Source organism: Giraffa tippelskirchi, chromosome 11 (assembly GCF_054371585.1).
Source record: "Giraffa tippelskirchi isolate mGirTip1 chromosome 11, T2T-mGirTip1v1.2.pri, whole genome shotgun sequence".
Classification (NCBI taxonomy): domain Eukaryota; kingdom Metazoa; phylum Chordata; class Mammalia; order Artiodactyla; family Giraffidae; genus Giraffa; species Giraffa tippelskirchi.
This window is the reverse complement of record NC_137285.1, coordinates 20,760,081-20,781,134: the sequence shown is the minus strand read 5'-3', so window position 1 is coordinate 20,781,134 and position 21,054 is coordinate 20,760,081. Positions and strand designations below refer to the sequence as shown.

Below are 21,054 nucleotides of genomic sequence, written 5' to 3'. Positions count from 1 at the left end.
AGTTCCCCAACCAGAGATGGAACCCATATCCCTTACAAAGGACACTCATAATCTTAACCACTGGATGGCCAGGGAAGTCCCAAGATGCACTTTCCCCAAATGCTCACCCACTTGAGTCCACAGAAGAGAGCGTGCATCCACTGCTGGGCTGCTCTGGAGAAAAATCCTTGACAAGAACTGACTGCTTCTTATCCCAGGCAGCAGCATCCACCGAGGGCAGGTGAGGGGCTGGGGCCGGCATAGGGGGCAGACTTGCATCCTTGAAGAGTTATCTTGACTTTCTTTAAAGTGTTGCTCTGTTGCTCACCTGGAATTTTTTGTATTGTAAAAATTTTTTGTATTGTAAAACATTGCAATAAAATAGTATTTGTCATGATTTCTGAGTATAGGACATTTCCTTTTTTTTTTTTTTGGCCATGTACTATTCAGGACGTTAGTTTCCCAACCAGGGATCGAACACATATTCCCTGCATCGGAAGCTCAGAATCTTAACCATTGGGCCACCAGGGAAATTCCTGGGACATATCCTTACATTTTGTTCTCCAGGCAAGTGCCCCACTCTCTTTCCCCTAATCCTGGCTCTCTTGTGCCATTCAGGCTTATTAGAGGTGCCTTCATGACTGTGCCCACTTGGGTTCTGGAAGTTTCCTTGCACCCACACACAACTTCCCCTGAAATGGAGTAACACTGGGGATGTGTATACACCCAGCAGCAGGAAAAACATAACCGCACTACAAATGTCAAACACCCAATGAGCAGCCCACATAAATGACCCCGGTGACCATGACCTCTGACCTATTCGAGTCCACTGCTACAGGCCAGGGGCTGTCCATCCACTGAAAGCCGGTACTGTAAAAAGCTTCTGTCTCTCGCTGTGCCAGATGGTCTGCAAATGTCAAAGAGAGGAGAAAAGGCCGAAATTTCCATAAGTTAGCTTGAGCCAGGGGCTAGCGGTAGATGGCTGGCTGGCTGTCTTGGCTGGTCTCTGGAGGAAAGGGGGCTGGAATCTCGGTCACAGGAGGCCAAAAGAGCAAGAAGAGGGACCTCTCCAGATCAGAGCAAATGCTCTGGGCCAGGTGCTGTGGGTGGAAGCCAAGATCGAGTTTGCAGAGACACCTATGTGGGGCTAAGGGATTTGGACTTTATCTGCCTGGGGATGCGGAACATGTAGATTTTAAGAATGATATGGGATGTCCCTGGTGGTCCAGGGGCTGAGACTCTGAGTTCCCAATGCAGCGGGCCTGGGTTCGATCCCTGGTCAGGGAACTAGATTCCAGACACCACCGCTGAAGACCCTGCGTGTCACAATGAAGATCAATGATCCTGCGCACCACAACTGAGGCCTGGTGCACCCAAAGAAATAAAGAAATACTAAAAACAAAAAAAGAATGAGCTGATGCAAATTGCTTCTGAAGTTGGAGTAAAGAGGGGAGAGTGGAGAGAGAGAAAAATTGGGTAAAGTCGATATTTAACAGAAAAGAAATATTAGGGTACCCCGACAAGGGGTCCAGAAGTGGATATCCAATACTGGAGAGACAGAGACCCAGGTACCACACACTTTCAGGAAGGAAGAGATTTGTTCAGCAGCTCAGGCAGTCACCTACTTTTAAGAAAGGTGACCTAGGGTGGTCCCAAGTTCCATGGGGCTCACCCAGCACTCCAGCCTCAGGGGGACTTCCTTGGAGCTGCTTTGTAAGGGAGAGAAGTTCAATGCTGGGAGAGGGAAAGGCCAGCGGATGAAGGGGAAGGGCACAGAGGAGAAAAGGCTTTTTCATGGAGAGCCATGACCCACTTGTTCCAAGCAGCAGTGAGCAACATTCATGAAGTGGGGCTGTGCCTTCTGGGATAGCTGACAAAGGCCCCTGCACACGCGCTGTCTCACCCTGGAACCATGCAAACTACCCTGACACTCCAGATGAGCGTGCATTCCTTCCATTTTAAAATAGAGCAGCTCAATCTGTGGAGGCTCAGAGAGGGTAAGTGATTTGCCTGAGGTCACACAGCTGTGAAGATGAAAGCAAAGCAGAGGCCTTGAGGATGGGTATGGGGGAAAGTTGTCAGTGGGTCCCAATGTATTGTGAAATGGGTGAGGCAGGACTGAGGTCCCAGTGCCTGACAACGAGGCATTCCTGTGACCTGCACAGAGAACACCAAAGCAAACAGCCCATCTGGGGAGCATGTTGAAGACCCCAAAGGCCCGGTGAGTATAAAGCAAAGATTTTGCTTATGTGACATAGTGATTGTTCATAGATCACCTCCCAGCTTGCCAACTGCCCTGGAAGTTCCCCGAGGACAGGGCTTGGCACTCCTGTTTCCTGGTGGGCTGTGCAACCATACACAGCAAGTCTGAGTAATTGTACTTAATCAGAAGGGCCCTAATCACTTGCATAGCAGTCCCCGGGGAGGCGGTGGCCAGTTCATTTAATCAGATCTGTATAGTTCCCCAGGTTTCCCGGTTGGCTCAAATGGTAAAGAATACGCCTGCAATGCAAGAGACCCGAGTTCGGTCCCTGGGTTGGGCAGATCCCCTGGAGAAGGGAATGGCAACCCACTCCAGTATTCTTGCCTGGAGATTCCATGGACAGTGGAGCCTAGCAGGCTACAGTCATTGGGGTCACAAAGAGTCGGACAGGACTGAGTGACTAAGCACACACACACACACACACACACACACACACACACAGCTCCCCATAGTTCCTCAATCATTGACATCATGTTCTGGAAAGACTGGCAGAATATGGAGAATTATATCACCTTTAGAGATGAGAAAACAGAGAGAGTAAGTGTTTTGCCTAAAGTCACACAGCAGAGCCCATTCTTCAGATTCTCATCTGGGATCCATCTTGGTTATTATTCAGGGGTCTGTCTGCAACAAGGAGCTGTCCCTTTGCAGGGGTCGAAGTCAAAACCCACCCAGAAGTGCCCTTCTTCCTCCAAAGAGGATCTGGTTCCCACGGGCAGATCGGAGCTTGTCTGCTCTTATTTCAGGAGCTTCCATCAAAGTCTAGATGAGGGGCTCTTGCTGGCAGGAATGGGGTACACCCCTGGGTGGGGCAATGGGGCCCATGGGCACAGGTTCTCCTCACCCCTGGGTGTGGTCACAGCTGTACTACTACAACCCCCCTCCCCCCACTTCCAGGAGAGCTCCCACTGGAAGGAAAGGGATCTTCTCACTGTCAGCATGCTTGGCTGCCCGGGTTGGAATCCCAGTCCTGTGTGATTTGGGTAATTTGCATGTCCTCTCTGTGCCTAAGTGTCTCCACCCATAAAGTGAGGATGTTAATACAGGAATTAGATGAGGATTAAATCCACTGGGATTAAGTGTAAGCCTAACTAGAGTCAGCTTCCAGGCCTGCCAGTGCCAGGCTGAGCCCTCGGTGCAAAGCCAGCGAAAATTCTCCAGGCTTGGCCCTCCCCTGCTCTTAATCACAGTACCTCATTTGCTCTCTAGTTAAAGTGAGCAAAGTAATTAACATATTAAATATGTACGTGTATATGTATAATCAGTATATCAACATACAATCAATATTAAATACCTGTGTATATGTATATAAGCACACACGTACACATGCACACATATATATTAATATATGCATGTTCAGTCACTAAGTCGTGTCTGACTCTTTGTAACCCCATGGACTGTAACCCACCAGGATTCTCTGTCTGTGGAACTTTCCAGGCAAGAATACTGGAGTGGGTTGCCATTTTCTCCTCCAGGGCATCTCCCCGATCCAGGGATCAAACCCACATCTCTGGCATCTCCTGCACTGGCAGGCAGATTCTTTACCAAAAAAGAAAAAAATATATATATATATACACACACATATATATATGTATATATTTATATTTAAGAGAAGGAGGTGAAATGTGAGCTAAATCCTTATCTTTTACGTGCAGAGTTCATAGATGTTGTCTATCTTTAGGGAATCCAGGAAACGACAGTAATCAGATATTATTTGGTGTTTAGAAGGTAGCCACCAGGACTCTAAGTGGAGTTTGAAGGAGCAGAAGGGGACTTCCCTGGCAGTCCAGTTGTTAAGGCTCCAAGCTTCTAATGCAAGGGATGCAGGTTCGATCCCTGGTTGGGGAACTAAGATTCCACATGCCAGGCAGCCAAAAGATACACAAAAAAACCGAAAAACAAACAAAAAAAGCAAAGAGGCAGAGGGCAGAGAGGTTGAGAAAGAGTTGCTCTGTTATCATAAGCTCTAGACAACTCCCAATAGATTTTTTTTTTGAAGTATAGTTGATTTACAATGTTGTGTTAATTTTTGCTGATTCAGTGATACATATATATATCAGCTGTGTATATATATATATATATACACACACACACACTTTTTTTCATATTCTTTTCCATTCTGGCCTATCACAGGATATTGAATAGAGACCCCTGTGCTCCACAGTAGGACCTTGTTGTTTATCCATCCTCTATATATTAGTTTACATCTGCTAAGCTCAAACTCCCAATCCATCTGGCCCACCCCTGTCCACCTTGGCAACTGCAAGTCTATTCTCTGTCTAAGCCTGTTTCTCCCATTCGATTTGTTCCCAAGGGCATGGGATCCAATGGAACTGGCTTTCAGTGAGAGGCCCAGGGCTGAATGTGCAATGACAATGACATCTGGGCCACAGCCCGGCCCAGCCCGGCTAGCAGAGCCTTGTCCGCCCCTGTCGGCCATCTGGCCTGAGAGGCTTTTCCATAGCGCCCTTGCTCAGTGCCCAGCTCAGGCCACAGGCGTCCCTGCTGGGACATAGCTTCACCAGTGACTCACTTCTTAATTTTTAGTGCATCCCGTGAGCCTGGGGCTGTGTCGGCCCAGCAGCTGTCTGTCTGGGGGTCAGGGACTGTGCCGGCCTCACTGCCCTCAGGTCCGTGCACAGAGGGCAGGGACCAGCGTCTGTGCCAGGCCCAGCTCTTGACAACCGGCCCCACGAGGGACCTGGGGACAAAACACAGCCAGAGCCTATCTGGACCCGGGACTGCATCCTTCTGCTGACCTCTGAACGGATGAGTCTGGTCTAGCTTCAGGATGCTCAGTGCCTCAAGCAAGATGATTAAAACTGCTCTAAGGGTCTGTGGGCTGCCTTTCTGGCTTGCAATTCCTGCTGCTCTTCGCTTCTCTCCTTCTAGAAGCTCTCGCCTCTCTTCTAGCTGACTGCATCACTGCACACTCGTGTGCAGAGGCGCCCACAGTTGAAAGGGTTTTCACGGCTGTTAACTTACTGGTTCACACCTTCAGGCTTTAAGGAGCCTTTTAGCTGAAAAGGCCTTTTCTGCCAGCTTCTCCCAAGCTTGAGTAAACAAAAAACTATTTATGTCTTCAGAGCACTTCATTAAGGCAGGGCAGGGATAAGATCGGTGACAGGGTGTAGTAAAAACACAGCCTTTTAAGTCAGGAGAAGGCGGGCGGCCCCAGGCCAGCTGCGCGTTCTTGGGGAAGCCAGGTCCCTGACCAATTTTTGTTTTGTAAAGCTGAAAGAATAATATCATGAAAGCCCAAACATCCTTCTCCACCACACCTCAACCATTAATGCAGTGATATTACAGAATCTCGATTCATCTCAAAATTCCCCCCATTGGGCTTCCTTGGTGGTGCAGTGGATAGGAATCCCCCTGCCAATTCAGGGGACCCAGGTTCAATCCCTGGTCCTTCGATCCACGGATAGGAATCCCCCTGACAATTCAGGGGACCCAGGTTCAATCCCTGGTCCTTTGATCCACGTGCTGCAGGGCAACTGAGCCCGTGTGCCACAACTACTGAGCCCGAGCACTGAGAGCCTGTACTCCCCAACAAGAGAAGCCACTACAGTGAGAAGCCTGTGCACCACAATTAGAGAGCAGCCCCTGCTCGCTGCAGCTAGAGAAAGCCCGCATGCAGCAACAAAGACCCAGAACAGCCAAAAATAAATTAAATAAAATTTTAAAATAAATAAATGAATATAGCAGTGTGCATATGTCAAAAAAAAAATTCCCCCAATGATCCCAATGATGTTGGAGAACTGTTTTCTTTTTCAATCTGGGGCCCAAGCATTCGGTGTTCTTAGCTGTCACTGCTGGGGGCCCATTTCCATGGGTCTTTTGTATTTCTGCACATCTTAGGAGCAGACGCTCTGGCTGCCCTTTGCCTGGACTGTCATTTCTAGGATGTTTGTGAGGAGTACAGCTCCAAAAGGTAAAGACAGTGTCTCCCTCCAAAGCAAAGTGTAGGCATGTTTACCATCCAGTGTAGGAAAGATAATATCAGGACTTCACCGGTGGTGCAGTGGTTAGGACTCCGAGCTTCCAACGCAGAGGGTGAAGGTTCGATCCCGGGTCGGGGAACTAAGAGCCCATATGCCATATGGAGCAGTAAAAAAAAAAGAAAGAAAAAGAAAGGTAATAACCTCTTTTGGAGGGCGGGGCAGGCTTATTGTCCATTATAAAACATTTGGGCTTCTCCCACTCAGGGTTCCTCTACTATAAGACAAGCAAGGCACTATGTGTACAGGTGACATTTGGCCTTCTTTGAGTGGCCCTGTGGGACCCGGGGCTTGGGAAAAATGGCACAAGAAAATGTTGGCACTCTGGCTACTTCGAGGGCTGTGAGTAATAACATCCCCTGTCCCTGACCCCAGGGTCTTCCGTGTTTTGCCAGGACCCAGGTAACAGGGGCACGCTAACTTCTTAGCTGGCTGGGAGGGTGAGATCTCAGACCTTTCTAGTCTTTGATCATCGTTGTCAGACAAGAGTGAGTCACTTCACACCCTCAATAGTCATTTCTCTTTCATCCTTTGTTCTAGAATAATCCCGCGTCTTTCTATGTCTGTCTAGACTTTGATGGTTCCAAAGCATACAGGCCAGTCGTTTTGTAGGAAGTCTCACAGTTGGCGTTAGTTTGATTGCTCCCTGATGATTAGACTCCACATAAACGCTCCTGCAGGAGATTCACAGGGGTGTTGTGGTGGCACTAACAGCAGAAGGGACATCGGGTCAGCTTGTCCCATTGTCGATCAGGCAAACATCTTGTCACCTGGCCGAGGTGGTGTATAACCAAAATTATCTTTCTCTTTGTAATTCATCTGGAATCCGTGGAAAGATGTTTTGAGCCCATGGAGATATCCTGTCCCTGACAAGCCTTAACCTCCACAAACTCCAGTCGATTCATCCGTGAGAGGCAGCCCCACGGATACCACGGCAAATGTGCTTTTCTTCAGCAACTGAGATCACCTGACCTGCAGAGCCTAAAACGTTTCCCACCCAGCCCCTTGTAGGGAAAGTTGGCTGTCCCTGCAAGAGTGGCTGGTGGTGGATGGACGCAGAGTTGTCAGTCAAGGACTTACCATCAGTAAATCTCCTCTAATACATTCATCTCTCTCTCTCTCTTTGGCCGAGCTGCATGGCTTGAGGGATCTGAGTTCCCCGACCAGGGATCAAACCCATGCCCCCTTCATTGGAAGCTTGGAGTCCTAACCACTGGACCACCAGAGAATCCCCCCCATATATTCATCTTTCTGTACCAGTTTTGTTACCACTTTCTTCCGGCTTTTTCTTTTTTTTTTTTTTAAGGTTTCATGGTTTTCCTGCTCTCAAGCTGCGCTTAAAATTAAACACAAACATCTTCAGGGTTTGACACATGTGGACCCGGGGCGCACGCACAGCGGACTAAAAGCTGTGGAAGCCGCCCCTTTTTTTATGCCTCTCACTTGGCGAATCTGTGAGAGGCAAAATGTCCCAAACATGGTACACCATCTAAATCGGTTTCAAATGATTTTCTCTGAGTAGAAAGCATGATGTTACGTGAATTGGTGGATATGTCTGCCCAGATCCATGATGCCTAAACATTATTTCTCGATTTTTTCTTGCCTAGAGAATCCCATGAACAGAGGAGCCTGGGAGGCTACAGTCCACAGTCCATGGGGTCGCAAAGAGTCAGACACGACTGAAGCGACTTAGTACGCATGCACGCAGACACACGGTTGGGGGGAGTGGGAATGAAAAAGTTGTTATACTGAGAAAATTCCTCCAAAAATCACAATGGCTTTTCACTTTGCCAGTATGACAAAAACTCATTAACTGGACAGTCGTTCTCTACATCTGAATAAAGAAGTAGAAAGGACACCTGTGTGCATTAAATATACATAAGTGGACTTCTCCAGTGGTCTAGTGGTTAAGACTCTGTCTTCCAATGCAAGGGAGCACAGTTTTGATCCCTGCTCAGGGAACTACAATCCCTCATGCTGCACGGTGCGGCCAAAACTTAAAATTAAAAGTGTTTTTTTTAATTTAAAAAATAAAGATGAAAGTTTCCTTTTTTAAAAAAACACAACATACATAAGAGTAAGTCTAGCCTGGGTGGAGCCAAAAGGAGGCAAGAGTAGCCGAGAGGCGTGCAGACGAGAGAACAAACTCTTTCCTGGCTCCTGCCAAACTCCAGGCTATTTCTCTGTGCCTCAGGGGGACTGAGGGTGGAGGTGAAGCTGCCAGGGGCCCGGTATTCCCCTCCGAGAGGGCCCTGGGGTGAACACACTGCATTGCAGGGCAAACAAATACTGTTTGCATTCATTTCTCAAGGAAGACACAAGTCCGGGCAGATTTTCTGGTTGTGTGGTTTGCAGCTGACAGTGGAGAGCAAGGGCATTGAGTGGGAAGCCAAAGAAAGACTCTGGGCTCCTGGCATGATGCCCCAGGAACTCCGGGGAGGCAGAGTCTGGGTACCAGACTCTAGAGAGGGTGTGGCTGTGGGCAGAGGGAGGTTCTGCAATGCTCTCCACGTAGTCTCAAGACACTGAGGGAAAGGGAGAGGAACTCTTGTCTGCCATCCCTTCAGTCGTGCTATCATGCGTGCTAAGTCACTTTGGTCATGTCCGACTCTCTGCTACCCTATGGACTGTAGCCCGCCAGGCTTCTCTTCCCATGGGATTCTCCAGGCAAGAATACTGGAGCCGGTTGCCATGTCCTCCTCCAGGGGATCTTACCTACCCAGGGATCAAACCCCTGTCTCTTTGGCCTCCTGCATTGGCAGGTGAGTTCTTTACCACTAGTGCCACCTGGGAAACCCATTCCTTCAATCAGTAGTTATTAACTGAGCACCAACTGTATGCATGGCATGGGGGATACAGCCATGGACAAGCCAAGCTTGGTCCCCATGGTTATGGAATTTCCACTCATGGCTGGAGATGAGTGGGAGAGAAAACAGCTGATCAAGATAATTTCAGAGACTTGTGAATATTATACAAATACAATGGGATTATGGGAAGAGAATAACCAGGATGGATCTGCTCTTGATGGGTTGGTGAGGGGAGCCAAGGAAGCTCCTTTGGAGGTGGGTTTGAATGGTGAAAAGGAGCTGGCCCTGAGTAGAGCCTGAGAAAGGGCATTCCTTGAAGAAGACACTGAAGGTGCAAAGGCCCTGAGGCCACCACAAAGTCGAGGTGCTCTTTTTAATAATGTAACACAGGATTTATTAGCAGTAAGGGTCATATCCAATTCAAAATAGAAGACACTTTCTATAAAAAATTACAATGTAATATCCTTTCAGCTGGTTAGTGGCAGAACCAACAATTAAAACCATGTGTCTATTCTGAGTTTCCTGTTCTTATCCATGCCTTTAGTAAGTTTTAGACTAAGTGAAATGTAGATTTTGTTGGAAATAGCTGAACCAAATCTCGAGGTGCTCTTTATATAGGGAAGAATGAAGAGAGAGAGAGAGAGGAGTAGGGTGGTGGTGGAAATAAACAGAGAAAGGGAGACAAGAAAAAAAGAGATGGGGGAACTTCCTTGGAGGTCTAGTGATTAAGACTCCATGCTTCCAAATCCATGGTTAAGAACTCCATGGTTCAGTCCCTGGTCAGGGAACTAAGATCCCACATGCCATGCAGAAAGGTCAAAAAATAATTTAAAAAAAGAAAGAAAAGGAATTGGAAGACAAAAAGTGAAAGAGACCAGTTGTGAAAGACTGGAGGTAAAGGACAGGAAAATTCATGGAGAGGATGGGGAAGAAAGCCACTGCCTATAAAAACAAATTGTGTGCACGTGGGGAGAGGGAGACAGGGTTTGTGCAAAGCAGGCCCACACTGCCTTCGCTCTGAATGATCCCTTCTTGTCTCTACATGCATGGACTTGGAATTTTTGCTGGCTTCCTGTGTGTTTAGTTCTTATTTCCCCAACTGGATTACAAACTTTGCAAAAGCAGAGCATATGCCTTATACTGTTTCCCTCTTTTCTGCACAGCACTTACCACAAGGCTCTGTATATGGTGGGCTCATTAATTATTGTTTAAACAAATGGATGGATGGATGGATAGCTTCTCAAACTAGACTGAAAGAAGGTGAAGTCACTCAATCATGTCCGACTCTTTTCGACCCCATGGACTATAGCCTACCAGGCTCCTCCGTCCATAGGATTTTCCAGGCAAGAGTACTGGAGTGGGTTGCCATTTCCTTCTCCAGGGGATCTTCCCAACCCAGGGATTGAACCCAGGTCTTCCGCTTTGCAGGCGGATTCTTTTACTAACTGAGCCACAAGGGAAGCTAGACTGTGTCTCTCTGCAATTAGCCATGTTGTTTACATTTTGCTCAGGTTGCATAAATATTGTGCACATAGATATGCCCAGGTGGGACACAAGGTCACTTAGCTTTAAAATTGTCTCTGACCTTCAGCAAGTTGGCAAACTGAACAGAGGTTTAGGACGAGGCAAGGATTACCTGCTACATCTGAGTGAACATGGATGCCTGAGCTAGACACATCAGTGTTTAGCTGAGATGAACAAGAACAGGGAGGAGATATCAAAAAGAAGATGGAAATATAGGTAAGTGTGGCCAAATTGCTAAGGCTGACCGGTTTTGAAGTTCTGCTCTCCTTTCAGGAGTTGTATGTGCTAAGTCACTTCAGTTGTGTCCGACTCTTTGCAACCCCATGGACTATAGCCTGCCAGGCTCCTCTGTCCATGGGATTCTCCAGGCAAGAATACTGGAGTGGGTTGCCATGCCCTCCTCCAGGGGATCTTCCTTACCCAGGGATCGAACCCATGTCTCTTACGTCTCCTGCATTGGAAGGTGAGTTCTTTACTAGTGCCACACGGGATGCCCTCCAGGGGATGAGGCTGCACTGTATCCCCCAGGCTTCTGGGCAGTTAGGTGTGGCCACTGGACTGTGGATGGGATCCTTGTGCACTACGTCTAGGACCAATCCATAGGACTCCTGCATTCCTTCTCCTGAAACTGGCTGAAGGGAGGGGATTCGAAGGGCCTGAAGGAGGGAGGAGCCACAGGATGGAGGGAGCCTGGGTTCCTGAGTGACTGTGTAGAGAAGAGCCTCCTTGTTGATAGCTCTGCAGCTACTGAGAAGTGGAGGTTGTTTGTTATAGCAGCTAATGCTGCCTAACCTGACCCATATAGAAATGATGGAGAAGATGAGAAGTAGTAGGGCTTTCCTTTGCACAGAAGAATCCAGAAGACAGAGATCTCCACTCAGTGGTGTCTAGATGTCAACTATGGGAACACAGCCCAAGGGGGGTGAAATTCTTCTCTCTGTGACACCAGGGTGGTCCACAAGCCCAGGAAAGGAAGGGCAAAAGGGCTTAATTTGCCAGGGCATCAGGTACCCAAACAGGGGCATCTGAAGTCAAGCCACTTGACGTAGGGATTGCAAATTCCATATTTTAAAAACAAGAGGGGAAAAAAGGATGATAGATTAATAGTTGAAAAAACTAAGAGGTTTGATTGGAACTCCATCTTGAAACATAAGTCTAAAATTATAAAAACTAAAAATAAGATAAGTTCATTTTCATTTACCAAAATATGGTAACTGCGCTAATGCTTAGAATAGACAAACAACCAATAATGATTTTTTTCCTTGACTTTCCATGTTTTTTCCCCTCAAAATTGTCTAAAAACATGATTGACATGCTTCCCTTCACATTTGACCTTTCATAGCCCTTGTGGTTCAGAGATGATTTTTTTTTTCAGTTCACTGCAGCACTATTTACAGTAGTCAGGATGTGGAAGCAACCAAAATGTTCATCACTGGGTTAATGAGTGAAGAAGATATGATCATATATATATATATATATATATATATATACATATAATGAAATATATACATATATTATATATATATTATATATATATTCAATATATATATAATGAAATACTACTCAGCCATAAAAAAGAATGAAATAATACCATTTTGCAGCAACATGGATGAACCTAGAGATTGTTATACTGAGTGAAATAGTCAGACAGGCAAAGACAGATCGCTCTTATGTGGACTCTTAAAAATGTACAATGGGACTTATTTACAAGAGAGAAATAGAGTCACAGATGTAGAAAACAAACTTATGGTTGCCAGGGTGGAAAGTGGGTGATTGGGAATGACCTATACACACAACTATATATAAAATAGATAACTAATAAGAACCTATTTTATAGCACAGGGAACTCTACTCAGTCCTCTTTAATGACCAATATGGGGAAAGAATCTTAAAAAGAGTGGCTATATGTATGTGTACAACTGATGTACTTTGTGGTATACCTGAAATCAACACAACATTGTAAATCAACCATACTCCAATAAAAATTTAAAACTAAATAAATAAATAGCAAAAAGAAAAAAAAGAGTCCATTTCTATCAGCTTATTTTAATCCTTTCAAATTCAAGTCACTGTTATGCAGGCAAGATGTATCGCCGGGTGAATTTGGATCGGCCACTGTCCCTCAAGTGACTGCAGATACAAGGTGCTTTATAACCAACTACACAGCGGATGGTTCCGAAAAGTGTGTCTCTCTTGGTTCCCTACAGGACATGCTAAGCAAGGCCTCTGCCATTGCCACTGTCCCATCGGAGGGACTCAGAGCTAAGCGGCATCTTGCAAGGGGATCCCCTCTGTGGAACTTAAATGGCCACCTTGGCTTTGGAGCCACTTGCTGACGTGAACTGAGGTTGGAATGCTGATCCTGGCTTTTCTGGGAGGTTCCCAGGCTGCTGTTTACTCTGATTCCTGGCTATCCACCCTATTTCCGACTACTGTTTTTCTAGCCTACTTAGTTATTCATGGGGAAAATATCACAGTGGGTAGGAAGTTTTTGCTCAAAAGCCAAACAAAGAGAGAAAAACAAGGGCAAAGGCAAAGCCGCTTATTAAAAAAACAGACTTTGAGAAATTCCGAATGCTCGTGTTAAGCAAATCATTTCCCAGGGTTCCTGATCGTACAAGGAGATCTCAAAACCTGCAAAAATAATCCAGGCTGGAGAAAGCTACCCTCGTTTGAGATTTGTTTTCTGTACATTTTTTGTCTGTTTGCTTGCTTGCTTTCTGTACATTTGCTAGAGTTGGCCCAGGACGAGGCTCCTGGCACCTGCCGGGGTTGAGGGCTCAGGGAAGGCTCTGCTCTGAAGCCAGCTGGACAAAAAGCTGGACATCTGGAAGCTTCTTAGAATCTCTCCTCTTGCCCTGACTCAAAAAGTAGCTTTTCTATAGTCACTCTTGGTGCCTAGGTTTCTTTTTTTCTTTTTTAAAATTATCATTAGCCTATTTTTTAAGGGCTTTATTGAATTTCTTACAATGTTGCTTCTGGGGTTTTTTTGTTTGTTTGTTTTTTCTGTTTTTTTTTTTTTTTTTTTGCCCCGGGGCATGAGGGATCTTAGCTCCTGGACCAGGGATCACACCCACACCCCTTACATTGGACGTCTCAAGTACCTTGGTTTCTTCTTTTTTTTAACCTTTTATTTTGTATTGGGGTACAGGCGATTAACAATGTTCCAACAGATTCAGGTGAACACCACTGGAAGGGACTCAGCCATACATATACATGTATCCATTCTCCCCAAGTGCCTTGGTTTCTAATCAAAGAGGAAGTGGAGGGAGAGGAAATGTTTTCCTTGGAAAAAACAACTGGCTTCTTCTTGTCATTCAGGGCTCTGCTCACCTCCTCGGGGCGCCTGCCCTGATTACTCTGTCTGTTTGCCCCTTCCTGGTAGCTCAGACAGTAAAGAATCTGCCTGCAATGCAGGAGATCTGGGTTCGATAACTGGGTTGGGAAGATCCACTGAAAAAGGGAATGACTACCTACTCCAGTATTCCTGCCTGGAGAATCCCATGGAGCCTGGTGGGCTACAGTTCATGGGAAGCAAAAAGTCAGACACGACTGAGCGACTGATCATGCATGCAATAACACCTTGTTTTGCAATCTTTAAAGAATATATCGCCACCTAAAATCATGAGGCTCACTGTTTTGTGTCTCCCACGCAAGTGGGCAACTCCATGGAGGAAGGAAGCTTACCCGTTTTATTCACTCATCAATTCCCAGCCCCTGGAAAAATGTTGGATACATAGTAGATGCTCAGTAAACACTTGTTGAATTAAATCGAATCCTTAAGTTAGAAACATTGAAGAAGAAAGGATAGAAAACTTTGCATTCCAGAATGATTGGACCCTACTTCTTCGAAATTTCTTTACAGGAAAAAAAAAAATATACGCATATATTTTTTTCCATAGGGAGATTCAATGAATGCAACTCTTGTGCAAAACATGGCATGAAATAACCAGGGTCATTGTGAGGAATACAATGAGGTAATTGTGTAAAGTACTTAACGGAGTGTCTGGTACATCGTGAGTGTTAAGTGAATATTGGCAATTAATAATAACTCATACTGAGCTCAAGGTCCACCAAGTTCTGTCTTTTCCACACGTGCCGTTATAAATCCATATCTTCCATTTCCCGTCCTCCTGGTTTTTTGAGATGTGGTTTGATCTCTGCACAATTCATCTTGTTATGTTCTGCCAAAAATATTTCATCATTCAGCAAACTATTCTTCCCAGCTTCGTATCATTTTTTAATGCGATCAGCACATCTTTGAAGGCCTTGTGAAAAATCATTAATAAAAATGTTAATGTGAATGAGACAAGGGCAGAGTCCTGTGTCATACCACTAGAGACCTTTCTGTAGGTTGGCATCTGCAGCATTTAATTAGCATTCCCCTTAGTTCATCACTGTGATGGTTATAAAATCATTTAATCATGCTATCAGTGAGCTTACATTTCTCCATATTGTTTATGAGAAATAATCTTATCAATGCCTTGCTGAAAGGCAGTTACACTTATAGCTACAGAATTCCTCTGATTTGTCACTCTAGCAACCCAGAATAATCTATCAAATAAGTAAAAGGCATCTGTCAGTCATGACTTATCCTAAGTGAACCCATATTGGCTTCCAAAGATCACTCTCTTTTTTTTAATATATAAATTCAAAACAATCCTGTTAATAACTGTGTCAGTCAGTGTAGGTTAAGTTAAGCTTAACTCAAGAATAAGTTGGGCCTGAGAGCTGCAACTGCTAAGCCTGTGCACCACAACTACAGAAGCCCACACACTGCAACAAGACCCAACTCTGCCAAAAAAGAGCGACTCAAAGTAAACTATGGGCTTTAGTTAATAATAAGAGGTCATCAATTGTAATAAAGGTATTGCACTAATGCAAGATGTTGATAACAGGGGAGGCTATATGCGGAGACGGAGTGTGTGCTCAGTTGCTTGAGTCATGTCTTACTCTTTGCAACCCTATGGACTGTAGATCTCCAGACTCCTCTGTCCATGGAATTTCCCACGCAAGAATACTAGGGTGTATTGTCATTTCCTTCTCCAGGGGAAATTTCCGACCCAGGGGTCCGAACCCATGTCTCTTGCATCTCCGGCATTGGCAGGCAGATTCTTACCAGTAGTGCCACCAGGGAAGCCTTCTTCCAGAGAGTCAAGCTTTTTCAGTCCTTCTGGGGAGAAGGTTTGTGGTTAGGTAGCCCCAGCATCCCCATTCCCTTTGGCTAAAGAGCACCAAGATCTTGGTCACTTCATAGTGATGTTCCCACTGGACTGATCAGCACCCCAGGAGGATGCAAGACAGGTGGGCTCAGGCACCACGACCCAAGCTGGTTCCTTTGCACCCCTCCTATCTGTCACCTCCCATCACTTCAACGATTCACATCCCCTCACAGTCTTCATCCAGCTCCACAAAGGCACAGTGGGACTGCTCCCACCTCAGGGCACCCCTCAGACCTCTCTGGCTGCTTCCCCACATGCAGGGACCTTCCTGGCCCTTGCACATGCATAGCTGAGTGTGGAGGGATTCACATCCATGGAGCCACCAATGGGGGGCAGCTGCCGATGGTGGGATGCTCTCCCTTCCCATCCCGCAGGAGGACAGATCTGAAGCTGCATCTCAGAAGAAGGTCCTACAAGACGGAGCTCCGACAGAGGAGGACCGAGTCCTTCTTGCCCTGCTCCCTCACTTCCGATACCTGGGACCACAGTTGCAAACAAACTAACTTCTTGCAAGTCTGAAGCTCTGCTTTAGGGCTCAACCCAGGCTAAGACATCGGCTGTCTGGAGATGACACCTAATCTACTCCCATCTGTCATGCATGGACACACACACACACTCTTGTGTTCCCGTCACCCTCCCAAAACCCATCTACAGGGAAAGGATTTCCCAAGCAATAGCCACTCTTCCTTCAGGCTTCCCTGGTGGCTCATATGGTAAAGAATCTGCCTGCCATGCAGGATCTCTGGGTTGGGAAGCTCTCCTGAAGAAGGGAGTGGCAACCCACTCCAGTGTTCTTGCCTGGAGAATTCCATGAATGGAGGAGCCTGGTGGGTGCTACAGTCCATGGGTCGCCAAGAGTCAGACGCGACTGAGCAACTAACAGCCACGAAGAACCAAAGGAACCAGCTCCCCAGGGGACATGCTATGAGTTGTCTGTGATGCCTGAACAGCAGCCGAGAGGGTGGGCGCACCGTGAGCTGGGACACAGAGGTTTCAGGGGAGGGGAGGGGTGCTGTCTGGTGGAGGGGCCGCAGACATGCACCCCTAAATTATGATATTTTCCTTCTAGAGGCTGAATGAATGCAGCCTCAGACAGACGCTGCCCTGCAGCTGTTTGTGGCGGGGGCCCCGTGGCAGGCCAGTGACTTTGAAAAGGGGGATTGGAGGGCAATCTGACAAAGGGACCACTGTCTTTGAGGGAACTTGACGTGAGCCCAGCAGGGCCAAGCAGCGGGAGTTTGCACAGCTGCGGCTGGAAGCAAACATGTACTTTTAGCTGACCTGGGCCCCGTGGCTTCGCGCGTTAAACCTGACACTTTCCAGATGTACCCAGCCCTCCCTCTGGCACCAGTCCGCAGCACCACGTCCCCAGGTCCACACACACTCCCCAGGCGGCCCTGTCAATGTCGCATTGTGCTGGGGACCCCGGGTCTCTCCTGCAAACTCCACACCCCGACCTGAATGTGAGTGCCCCAGGCTGAGCTGGAGATTTAGGAGCTGGATTTCAAACTAGTTCAAGTTCAAAGTCAGCTCAACAGCAGCTGCCACTCTGATCTCCATCGTTTCTTCATGCCTGGCTCCAGGTTGGGTGATGAGTGGATGCTGAGGCTGCTTTCCAGAGGGTTCTTTGGCAAGCTGCCTTTGGGTGAACCCTGAGATCTCCAGCACCAGCCGAGGGGAGGTTCAGAAGGAGCTTTGGAGTGCAGAAGGGTATCCCTACATGGCCGCGGTCTCTCGGTCCCACCTGGCCTGGGGGAAAGCACGTGACCCCAAAGCGTGGACTCAGGCAGGCCACGTGGGGACCCCAGGTGCTATGAGAGCTCTAGGAGGGGGCGTTACAAACCCCCGCTGTGGCGTGAGCCTTCTCTAGCACCATCCGTTCTGGAAATCGCTCAGCTCAGCAGTCCTAACTGGAGCATGGAGGCAACAGATGCTCTAGGATGCTGAGGGAGGCCAGGGACAGAGCGGGGGTGGGACACTTGGACATTCTCTGGGGCAGGAGGAGGCTGGCTTGACTCAGTGACTCCCCCTAATCTCTGAACTCAAACAGGCAGGAGAAGCTGCCGTGGGGCCCCAAGTCCATGGAGGGTGTGCCCCAGCCCTGGTGGGCGCAGATATAAGAGGCGCCATGGTCCCAGCCTGCTCATGGTCGAGGGCGGGTAAAACGAGGTGACTGGTGGTGGGGAGAGTCCTTTGGGGAGTTGACAGTGCTGACTCACAGGGTATTTTTCCTCCTGGGACAAACCTGAGGACACTGGGGACACAAGCTGCTCAGGGGAGCTGGAAAGGGCACCTGGAGGCTCAGAGGCTCCAGACCTCAGCTCTCGGGGGACCCCAGGAAGCAGCCAGCATCCTTTGATTCCTTCCTTCATTAGAGCATTTATTCATGTGTGCTCTTCAGTGAGCTCTGGGTGTAGAATACGTCATTTCTTTGCATCTTCATTCTGTTGTTTTTCAGTCGCTGAGTCATGTCCCAATGCTTTGTGACCCCTGGACTGCAGCACACCAAGCTTCCCTGTCCTTCACCACCTCCCAGAGTTTGCTCAAACTCATGTCCATTGAGTCAGAGATGCCATCCAACCATCTCATCCTCTGTTTCCTTCTTCTCCTGCCCTCAATCTTTCCCAGCATCAGGGTCTTTTCCAATGAATCATTTCTTCGCATCAGGTGGCCAAAGTATTGGAGCTTCGGCGTTATCTTCATTTTTACTGGGTACAGTTTTCACATGTAGGGAGCACACATCTCAAATGACCAGCTCTGTGCATCCATTTTTATGGGCATGGACACCATGTGACCACACCCAGGTCCAGGTGTAGAAGATGTCCATCACCCAGAGGGCTCCCTCACGCCTCCTCCCAGCCAACAACCCCGGAGAATCCTCCACCTGGACTTGGATCATCACTGATGACTTTTGCCTAAAGATCAACTAAGATTCATCTTTTTGCCTCAAGGCAGGGAAATAGAACAACTTGGTAAAATGTAAATGGTGAACTTCCCTGGTGCTCCCAATGCAGGGGGCCCAGGTTCGATCCATGGTCAAGGAACTAAGATCCCACATGCCGCAAGTAAAGATCCTGCATGTCACAATGAAGATCAAAGATCCCGCGTGCTGCAACTAAGACCTGGCACAGCCAAATAAATAAATTAAATAAATAAATACTTTTAAATGAGGTGGATGAAACTGGAGCCTATTATACAGAGTGAAGTAAGTCAGAAAGAAAAACACCAATACAGTATATTAACACGTATATATGGAATTTAGAAAGATGGTAACAATGACCCTATATGCAGGACAGCAAGAGACACAGATGTAAAGAACAGACTGTTGGACTCTGTGGGAGAAGGCAAGGGTGAGATGATTTGAGAGAATAGCATTGAAACATGTATATTAACATATATGAAATGGATCTCCAGTCCAGGTTCGATGCATGAGGCAGGGTGCTCAGGGCTGGTGCACTGGGATGACCCTGAGGGATGGGATGGGGAGGGAGGTGGGAGGGGGGTTCAGGATGGGGAACACATGTACACCCATGGCTGATTCATGTGAATGTATGGCAAAACCACCACAATATTGTAAAGTAATTAGCCTCCAATTAAAATAAAGAGAAAAAAAAAACGTGTAAACGGTATCATATCATATGGGCTCTGCTGTGTCTGGTTTCTTTCACTCAGCATAATATTGTTGAGGTTCACCCATGTTATCAGGGGTATTAGTGACTTGCTCTTTTTCCTTACTGTATAGTAATTTTTTTAGTGGCTACATTGTAATTTGCTTAACCATTTGCCATTGAATGAATGTGTGTTTCCCCTTCCCCAACATTCATACTTGCAATCCTAACCTCCAATGTGATAGTATTACTATTAGGAGGTGAGCCTTTGGGAGGTGAGTAGGTCACGAGGATGGATTGTGCCTTTATAAACGAGGCCCCAGAGAGCCCCCTCACTCCTTCCACCATGTGAGAACAGTGAGAAGGTGGGCATCCATGAACCTGGAAGAGGGCGCCCTCAGCAGGCACTAAATCTGCCTATGCAGTATCAAGAAAGCAGCACTCTGGGGAGTGGGGGTCAGGCCCAGACTCCTTCCCACTGGGGTCCTTGGGGTGGAAGGGTTTGGTGACAGAGCATCTGAGAATCTGTGTGTGGTATCTGCCGTCACCCTCCCCTAGAAGGGCCTGCAGGCCTGAGTGAGGGCTGGTGGAGCAAGAGGCCTCAAAGTCAAGATGGGAAAACAGGGACTTCCTGGTGGCCCAGTGGCTGAGACGTCACGCTCCCAGGGCAGGGGTCCTGGGTTCAATCCCTGGTCAGGGAACTTGATCCCACATGCCACAACTGGGAGCCCGCATGCTGCAACTAGGAGTTTGCATGCCACAACTAAAAAAGATCCCATGTGTTGCAGTGGAGATCAAAGATGCCGTGGGCTGTGTCTGGGACCCTATACAGTCAAATAAGTGCTGTTGTTTAGTCGCTAAGTTGTGTCTGACCCTTTTGTGACCCCATGGACTGTAACCAGCCAGACTCCTCTGTCCAAGGGATTTCCTAGACAAGAATACTGAAGCAGGTTACCATTTCCTTCTCTAGGGGATCTTCCTGACCCAGGGATAGAACCTGCGTCTCCTGCACTGGCAGGCAGATTGTTTACCACCGAGCCACCAGGGAAGCCACACAGAGAATTTTGACATCTCAGATCATAGAAGATCGTAATATGATAATAATATTTGTGTGCTTACCTGGGCCAGGCACTATTTTAAGCCCCTGATATAAGTTAGTCTGTTTAGCCTTCACAGCAACTGTATGAGGTCAGTTAGGGGGAACCAGTGCACAAGGTGTTTGGGGTCATTCAGTGAGGAAATGGCAGAGCTGGGGTTCACAGGGAGGTTCCAGAGCTGTGCTCCTCTGCACTCTGCTCCCCAACCCAGGACACCACCTGGAGTAACCCCACGCATGCTCTGTCCTTGGCACTTCCTCCCAAGATTCCCTCACACACATCTGCAGAGTACAGACCTCTCTGCTTCTATAATCTACCTCGGGACCTAGACAGGCACCCCTTACATTATGACTGCACTGCGGGACAGGCTCACTCGTTTTCTAGTCATTGTCTTACTCGGTTGCGGCTGCTGTAACAGAATTCCATTGACTAGGTGGCTTAAACAGCAAACATTTGTTTCTCACAGTTCTGAAAGCCAGAAATCTGAGATCAGAGCGCTAGCATGGTCTGGGTCTGGGTAAAAGCCTCCTCCTGGCTGTTCTTGCTTTATCCT

The 21,054-nt window shown here is 47.4% G+C and overlaps 1 protein-coding gene across 3 annotated transcripts in view; it reads right to left on the bottom strand.

Annotated features, from left to right (window-relative positions):
• The window catches only part of RFLNA (refilin A), a 279,104-nt gene that overhangs the window by 17,445 nt on the left and 240,605 nt on the right, over positions 1-21,054 (bottom strand). For all 3 annotated transcript variants that reach the window (XM_081540485.1, XM_081540486.1, XM_081540484.1), the window contains 2 exons: positions 796-886; positions 108-307 (listed from right to left, as the gene is read on the bottom strand). In XM_081540485.1, the coding sequence (XP_081396611.1) occupies positions 108-258 (151 nt within the window). In that variant the 5' untranslated portion in view covers positions 259-307; positions 796-886. The remainder of the gene's footprint in view (positions 1-107; positions 308-795; positions 887-21,054) is intronic.